We start from the raw sequence: 9,265 nt of genomic DNA on the forward strand, positions 1-9,265 counted from the left end.
AAATGATTGATAAACATTCTTTCTATAAACTCAATAAAAATGCTGAAAAGAAAAAAGGGTCTCGTCCTATTCAGAAAAAAATTGAAAATCAAAATTGCCTTCTTTCCAACTCAATAAAGATGATAATGTAAAAATGATTAAGAGATCGATTAGATTTTTTAGACATTTTTTATTAAAAATACAACATTTTTAACTTTTAAAAACTGAAGAATTAAGAGATATCTGACTTAGAAATGCTCAAAATAAAACCTGTCCATTTTCCAATTCAGAAAAAAAATGGTTGATAAATAAAATTTTTTTTTCTTCAAAAAGTTGCAACTGAAAAAACAGAAAAAGTCGCATTAACCGAGTCCTATTACTTCTACGCTTTCTATTAAAAATAAGTTTTTTTCTTTAAAAAGTCGCGAAAAATTGCATTTAAAAAAACTCGAAAATGTCGCATGATTTCCGTTCTATATTTAATATGTTTCCAATTTTTTAAAAATCTTTTTGTTCATAATGTCATATTTAAAAAAAACGTTGCACAGTTGGATCCCTATAATTTGTACGCTGTATAATCTATCTATAATTTTTATATTTACTATTATAAAATGTCTTTTTTTATTCAAAAAGTCGCAACATTAAAAAATATAAAAAGTCGCATCACCCGTCCCTATTACTTCTACGCTTTCTATTGAAAATAATTTTTTTTATCCAAAAAATTGCATTTAAAAAAAATTGAAACAGTCGCATGATTCCCGTCTCACATTTTCTATGTCTTCAATTTTTAAAAAATTTATTTTTTTCATAATGTCATTTTACAAAAAGAAGCCGCATGGTCCGACCACTATCATTTTTAAGCTGTCTCTTCAAAATGTTTTTTTCTTCTTCAAAAAGTCACATTTAAAAAATTCAAAAAGCCGATATAGTCGCATAATCTGAGTCCTCTAATTTTTACATTTTCTATTATAAAATGTTTTTTTTTCTTCAAAAAATTGCAACATAAGAAATCGAGAAAGTCACATTATCCGAGCCCTATTACTTCTACGCTTTCTATTGAAAATATTTTTTTTTATTAAAAAAATCGCAAAAAATTGCATTTAAAAAAAATCGAAAAGTCGCATGATTCCCGTTCTATATTTTCTACGTTTCCTAATTTTGAAAAAGTATTTTTCTTTATAATGTCATATTACAACAACAAAAAGTCGCACGGTCCGAACCCTGTTATTTTTACGCGGTCTCTTCAAAATGTTTTTTTCTTCTGCAAAAAGTCGCATTTAAAAAAAGTAAAAAAAGCCGACCTAGTCGCATAATCCGAGTCGCAAAAAGTTGTATTTAACAAAAATCGAAAAAGTCGCATCATTTACGTTTTTTTTTTCATAATGTCATGTTTACAAAAAAAAAGTTGCACAAGCCGATCCTTGTAATTTTTACGCTGTCTATTTAAAATTCTTTTTTTTTCTTCAAAAAGCGGAAATAAAAAAAAAAAGTCAAAACATTTCACGGTCCGAATTCTGTTATTTCTACGCTTGATATGAAAAATGATTATTTTTTTCTTCGAAAAGTCACATTAAAAAAAAAATGTCGAAAAGAATTTAAGACTTAAGAACGGGATTAATCAACTACTGGAATGGAACCCCGAAAAAGGGTCTTCAATCTAATTGCAGAACAGATTTGATAAAACCTGAATTTCAGTTAATCATTTTGAAACGGTGATTTTTTCGCGCAATTTAAAGAGAAAAAAGGGAAGGAAAAAGCAGCAACAGAAACTGCACGAGAGATAAAATGTTCGGGTGTTCTTCTCGACCTGACTTCCACGAACTCTGGATCTTTCCGACCCATCAAGCAGAAGGCATCGCGGATTAATCCTTCTGGCAGAACGAAACCTAAGACTCGCAGAATATTTCTTTATACGTTTTTAAAAAAAAATTTTTTTTTACTCTACTGCTAAATAATTACGCCTGTATCAAATTCTTGTTTTTAGCTTGACAATTCTGCTGTTTGGTTGCAAATGAATTTTTTTTTTCATTGAAAATTAACTTTTTTGTTAAATATTCATATTTTAAGATTAAAAATTCGTCTTTTTGGTTTAAAAATTTATCTCTTTTGGTAGGAAATTGAATCTTTTTTGGTTGAAAGTGAAACTTTATGTAGAAAATTGATCCGTTTTGAATGGAAATCAACTTTTTGTTAAAAATCTAATTTTCGGGTTAAAAATGCAATTATTCTGTTGAAATTGCGTGTTTACGGTTTGAGCATACATCAATTTTGTTAAAAATTGAATTTTTTGTTTAAAATTCATAATTTCAGGTTTAAAATTTAAACGTTCTGTAAAAAAATTATTTTTTAAAGTTTAAAATAAACCGTTTTGAAGAAAAATCGTGATTTTAGCTTGAAAATTCAACACTTTAATAGAAAATTTAATGATTTAGTAGCAAATTAATGTTTTATTGAAAATGAACTTTTTTGTCGAAAATTCATATTTTGAGATCAAAGTTTCGTCTATTTTTTTTATAAATGCACTTTATTTGGTAGACAATTTCATCCTTTTTTGGTTGAAAATGTAACTTTTTTCATAAAAATTGATTTTTTTTTGGAAAATTCAATAACTTGGTTGAAGCTAAACTTTCTATTGCAAATCACATTCTCGGGTTGAAAATTAAAATATTATTCAGAAGATGCATAGCATTAGCTTCAAAATTCAACTATTTGATTGTAAAATAACTTTTTTGTTGAAAATTCATATTTTAAGGTTGAAAATTGAAGTCCTTTGTTGAAAATTCGTCTTTTTCGTTTAAAAATTCATCTCTATTGGTAGAAAATTAGATCTTTTTTAGTTGAAAATACCATTCTTTTGTGGAAAATGTATCCGTTTTTAATGGAAATGAATGTTTTGTTAAAAATCACATTCTTGGCTTCAAAATTCAATTATTCTGTGGAAAATTCGTGTTTTTGGTTTGAAAATTCCACGATTTGGTAGAAAATTAACTTTTACGTTGAAAATTCATTATTTCTAATTTAAAATTTGAACTGTTTACTAATTCTTTTTTTTTCGGTTAAAAATTAACTGCCGTGTAGAAAATGCGTATTTTTATCTTAAAAATTTAACAATTTGGCAGAAAATTCAATTTTTGATTAAAATTTATATTTTAAAGGTGAAAATTCATCTACCTTGTTAAAAATTCGAATTTCTGATTAAAAAATGAATCCCTTTTTGTATAAAATTTAATATTTATAGGACGAAAATGCAACTTTTTTTGTAGAAAATTAAACTATTTTATTTCAAATTAATTTTTATCGAAAAATATATTTGTTCAAAATGAACTTTTTGTTAAAAATCCCATTTCTGGGTTAAAAATTATACTGTTTTATAGAAAATCCGTATTTTTAGCTTAAAAATTCAACTATTTGGTAGAAAAATCAACTTTTTGGTTGAAAATTTATATTTTCAGGTTAAACATTTAACTCTTTAGTTTCAAAGTAATCTTTTTGATTAAAAAATTCAAATATTTAGTTGCAAATTAATTTTTTGTTAAGAAAATTAAATTATTTAGTTAAAAACTTGTTTCTTCGGTTAAAAATCTGTACTATTTAGTTAAAAATTAAATTTTTGTTGGAAATTTAACTCCTTTATTTGAAAATTCGCCGTTATTTTTGGAAAATTCGTCTCTTTGTGCAGATAATTTCAATCTTTTTGACTGAAAACGCAACTTTTTTTGTCAAAAGTTATTCTACTTTCTTTGGGAATTTAATTATTTCGCTGGAAATTAAATTATTTTTTTTAAAATAACATTTTTAAAAACATTCATATTGGAAGATTGAAAAGTGATCTTCTTGACTTAAAATTCGTCTTTTTGGTTTAAAAATTTATTTCACTTCGCAGAAAATTCGTGTTTTTAGCTTGAAAATTCAACCAGTTGGTTGCAAATTCCTTTTTTATTATAAAATACATATTTTAAGAATAAAACTTTAACTCTTTTGGTACAGAATTTAATTTTTTCAGTTTAAACTGCCACCATTTGATAGAAAACTATTATATTTGGTTAAGGAATTATTGAGTAGGAAATTGATCTATTAGTTTAAAAAATAACTTTTTTTAATTGAAAATTTGTTTTTTTTAGCAAACAATTTTATCCCTATTCATAGAAATTTCCGCTTTTTCTCGTAAAAATTTCCAGCTTTAACTTTCGAATAAAAAAAAAATAAGAATCTCCTGTAAAAAAAGCTTTTTTTCAATTGAAAGTGATAAAGAATGAGAACCCCCAATTTTTTCATACAAAAAAATATATGTTTCGCTTCTTTGAACTCCATTTAATATTAACCTTCAAAAACAAAAAAAATGAAATAAAAAAAAGAAGCAAAAAAATTTGCCGGCGGCAGGAATCGATCCCAGACTCTCCGCTTACAGACCCAGAAGTAAGAAAAACTCTCGCATCGCGGTGACAAAGAAAGTGTTAGATAATATTTGCTAGACTTGAAATTGAAGCATCGATCTTATTTCCTCTGATTGGCTGAAAATGAAGACACAATCAGCATCAATGAATCTCTTACCTGTACTCGCTGTCGATGACGATCCTGTTTCTTCTGACGCCTCTCCAGCTCCTCCTTTCTCTCGATCAACGATCTGATCTCACTCACAGGTGCCTGTGATGTCACTGTCTCGCTCGGGGCTTCCCCGGACGAGGACAATCTTTTCAAGGTCACAGGTGATTCCTCATCATCCTCGCTGTAGCTCTCTATATATAATTCCGAGTCGCTCTACAAGTAATCACGAAAAACAAGTAATTATCCGAGAGCCATAAAAAGAAAAAAAAACAGGATCTTTAAACAGAACAAGAGGGTATTTCGGATACAATTTAAAAAATTTTCAAATTTATTAATTTATTTAAAATAACAAAATGTCTTTTTCACAATAAAAGATGATTTTTCAACAAAATAATTAAATTTTGAACATAACAGAGTAGAACCTCGATTATCCGAGGCTACGCATTATCCGAGGCTCCGCATTATCCGAGACAACGGGACTCATCCAAGCACTCCGCATTAACGGAGGTATATTCTCGGATAATACGGAGAATCATCAATAAAACAAAATTAAGCTGCTACGCCAAATTCCGAATGTGCGCAGTAGTTTGCAATTATTAATAAATTAATAATAATAAATCCACATTCGTAAGTTGTTTACATTTATTTGGTAAATTTTTATGTTTATTTTTCCATTTAAAATATATCAAAGATAGATAACTATTCCGACATTTGTACTTCTTCCGTATTATCTGAGTTTTCGCTTATCCGACGTATCTCGGATAATCGAGGTTCTACTCTAGTTGAATTTGCAACCTCAAAAGATGTTCTTACAAAAAGTCTCATTGTTTATATTTTAATACAAAAATATGAAATGTACACAAAAAACATTTTAAACCAAAAATACGAATTTTAAACAAATTAAGATTTTTAGCGCAAGAACGAAATAAAAGTTTATATAAATTGTTAAACCTTTAAAGCTAAAAGATGAATTTTCTCTCCAAAAATTGACTTTTCAAACCAAAATATGACTTTTCAGCAAAAAGATTGATTTTCGACGAAATTGATGCATTTTTATCCAAAAAACATGAAATTTAAAACCAAGACACGTATTTTTTTTACTGAAAAAGGAGAGAATTTTCAACTAAAAAAAGATGAATATTAAAAAAATGGAAAAGTTACATTTTCAGTTAAAAAATTAATTTTAAACAAAAAAAAAAAGGCTTTCCGACTAAACAAAGTTAAAATTTCAACCAAATAAGCCTACAATCAAAAATTAAATTTTTAATAATTTAGTTTAAATGAGAATAATTTCAAAAAAATAGTTAAACTTTTAACCAAAGAGATAAATTTTCAAAATATAAATATAAATCTTCTAAAAAAAAAGATTTCTTCACAAATCGAATCCACCAAAGTCTTCGAAAAAAATTTGAATACTTAAAGACAAATTTTTAACCAAAAAGTAGCATTTTCATTTGAAAAATTAAATTTCCACTAAACTAGATGAATTTTTAAAGCATATTTAAGTTGACTTTTCACGATAAAATTATGAATTTCTAAACAAGAAATAAGTGTTTACGAAAAAAAATTTAATTTTCAATCCGAAAAGACGAATTTTTAACCAAAAAAAGGATTTTTAACTAAATTGTTGAGTTCTCTACTAAATAGTTGCATTTATCTAAAAAAAATGAAATTTCTTTCATCCGGATAAAATGCAATGCCCTTTTCAACACCAAAATACAAATTCTAAACAAAAAGTAAACTTACTATATTACTAATATTTAAATTCTCAACAAAACAGTGGAATTTTCAACCAAAAATTTGCATCTTTATCCAATAAAGATAAAATTTCTGTTAAAATAGTTGAATTTTTAAATAAATTTTTTTTTAAAGGTGAATTTTCATCCAGAAAAGATTTCAGTTCTCTTTTCAACACCAAATGTATGACTTGAAAAAAATCGTTGAATTATCTACAAAATAGCTCTAAAACGGATAAATTAAAAAAAATTTAAGAAAATAGTTAAATTTTTTAACACAAAGTATGAATTTTTTACAAGATTGTTACATTTTCAAACAGTTGCAATTTTTTCCAAGTGAAATCAAAATTCTACTAAAACAGGTGAATTCTTGAAATCAAAAAGACAAATTTTCAGAAAAAATTATTCTCATTGAAAAAGATGCTAGTTGACTTTTCAGCAATGAAATATGAATTTTAAACAAAAATTTAATTTTCGACGAAAAGAGCTGCATTTTTAAACAAACAAAAAACGAATTTTTAATCGAAGAAAAAAATTCTCCGGTTATTTCCCGGCTCGCGAAAATTTTTCACGTTCAATTAAATAAAAAAATTCGAAATCTAAAGCTAACTATTTTTCTATTTAAATTCATATAAAAATGAACTGAAAATCAAAGAATTTAAATGCATTTACACTGAAAAATTAAAAATTTTTATCAATTTTTACAACAGAAGTTGAATTATTTTAATTTTTCATAGTTCATGCCTATATCCTTCAAAAGCTCACAAATTTTATTTCAGTCTTAAAAAAGACAACAAGACAAGTAGTAAAAATTTTATTTAAAAAAGATAAATTTTTAACCAAAAATGAAAAAATTAAATTTTCAGTAAAGAATTGTTATTTTTTGGTTTGCTAAATTAAAAATATTATTAAAATTTTCCCCTAACTTCTCAATATTTTTATAAATGATTCGAATTTCAAATAATTTTATTAAAAAAAAAAGTTTTTGATTTTCCTATCAATCTTATTAAGCATTTTGAAGATTTTAAAGAGATTTTTATACTTTACAGGATTTAAATATTTGATAAATTTTCAAAAATGTTTCCCAGTTTTTAAATATTTCTAATCTATTTAAAACGCCTTAAGTTCATAAAAATATTTGCAACAGACTCGGATTTTTTCAAAATTTTCAAATATCAATCAAAATTGAAAAAAAATTATCTTCTTTTTCCCAGAAGTTTTAAGAAAATTTGTTTATTCTCTTGAAAACTTTTGAAATTATTTTAAAGCTTTTAAAGTTTAAAACCTTATTTTAAATTTCTTCAATTCTACTCAATATTTCTCGAATTTACTCTATTTTTATTAACTTATTTTTTGTAACTTCGTTCACAATTTTTAAAAGTTTTAATTATTTTTTAAGTAAGTTTTTAATCTTTTTAAAACCACTAAATATCTCTTAAGTTCTCATTTAGAATTGTTTAAATCTTAAAAACTGCATTTTAATCTTCTTTAAATTAAAAATTTATGTTCCAAAATAAATATATAAAATGGAAAAATTTGTTTATTAAAAGATTGCAGAATTACGCATTATACACTGAATTTTACCATTAATAAAGATGTTAAAAATTCAAGAAATTGTTGTTAAAATTATTATTTTTGTTATTATAAAAAAATTTTTTTTTTTAATTTTAATTATTGTCAAAAAAAAATGACAAATTTTCAACGAAATTGTTGAATTTTTAATTAAAAATTATGTATCTTCCTCCAAACATTAAACATTTAAGTTTTAAATTTAAAAAAATAATCTAATTAAAATTTAAATATTATAAGTTAAAACTACTGAATTTTCAGATGGAATAGTTGAGTTTTCAAACCAAAATAATAACTTTTTATCAAAATAATTCAAACCTCAATCTTCAAATACGAAATTTCAAGAAAAATGCTAATTTGGAAAAGAAATAATTCGTTGTTTCTACCAAATTCTTGAATTTTCAACTAAAACGATTAAATTTCTACAAAAAAGATGCATTTTCAAACGAAAAAGATCAAATTTTATACCAAACGCGATGAATTTTTTAACCAGACGTATTTTTAACTTTTAAATATAAAATTTTAAGAGAAAAGTTCATTTTCATTTAAAAAATAATTTGGAAGCTAATAGTTGAATTAGTGTTCAAACAAAGAGATGAATTTTCAACCAAATAGACGAATTTTTACATAAGAAGATTACATTTATGTTAACAAATACAATTTTTTAACAACAAAAAATAGTTTTATGACTACAAAAAATTCAACTAAAAATGGAATAGTTTAATTTTCAATGAAAGAAATGAATTTTTTGACAAGAATAACAGTTATTTCTATCAAAATAGTTAGATTTTCAACAAAGAAATAAATTTTCAAGCAAGAAGATTAATTTTTATCTTTAACAAAAAAGGAATAGTAACATTTTCAGTTAAAACAAATAATTTTTAACCCAAAAATCACAAACTTTCGATTTATATGATGAATCTTTAAACATAAAAGTGATTTTTTTAACCAAATAGAAGATTTTTTAACCAAAGGAATGAATTTTTAAACAAGGAGAATAAATTTCTATCAAAAAAGAAACAGATTATTCAACAAAAAATATGGATTTTTAACTAAAAAATAACATAAACTTTAAATTAAAAATAGAGTAGTTCAATTTTCATTTAAAATAATTAATTTTTAAATAAAAGAAAACGATTTTTCAGCAAAATAGTAAAATTGTCAATCAGAAATGAAATCTTTGACCGAAAAAGATTAATTTTTAACTATTCAATTTTTGGTTGAAAATTTATCTTTTTAGTTTCAAATTCATCTTTTAAGTAAAAATCTCAAATTGAATTAAATTTAATAACGTTGAATATTCCATAATTTTCGTGGAAAACTAATTTCTTTAACTGAAAATTTAACTACTCAATTTTACTTTTTTTGTTGTTAAAAATTAAACTATTCCAATTGAAATTTCTTCATTTTAGTCAAAAATTTATTTTATTTAATTT

At 24.4% G+C, this 9,265-nt stretch overlaps 1 protein-coding gene across 4 annotated transcripts in view; it reads right to left on the minus strand.

Annotated features, from left to right (window-relative positions):
• LOC117167463 (telomerase-binding protein EST1A) overlaps positions 1 to 9,265 on the minus strand; it is a 356,887-nt gene that overhangs the window by 76,549 nt on the left and 271,073 nt on the right. For all 4 annotated transcript variants that reach the window (XM_033352451.1, XM_033352433.1, XM_033352441.1 and 1 more), the window contains one exon: positions 4,531 to 4,737. In XM_033352451.1, the coding sequence (XP_033208342.1) occupies positions 4,531 to 4,737 (207 nt within the window). The remainder of the gene's footprint in view (positions 1 to 4,530; positions 4,738 to 9,265) is intronic.

Source organism: Belonocnema kinseyi, chromosome 1 (genome assembly GCF_010883055.1).
Source record: "Belonocnema kinseyi isolate 2016_QV_RU_SX_M_011 chromosome 1, B_treatae_v1, whole genome shotgun sequence".
Lineage (NCBI taxonomy): Eukaryota > Metazoa > Arthropoda > Insecta > Hymenoptera > Cynipidae > Belonocnema > Belonocnema kinseyi.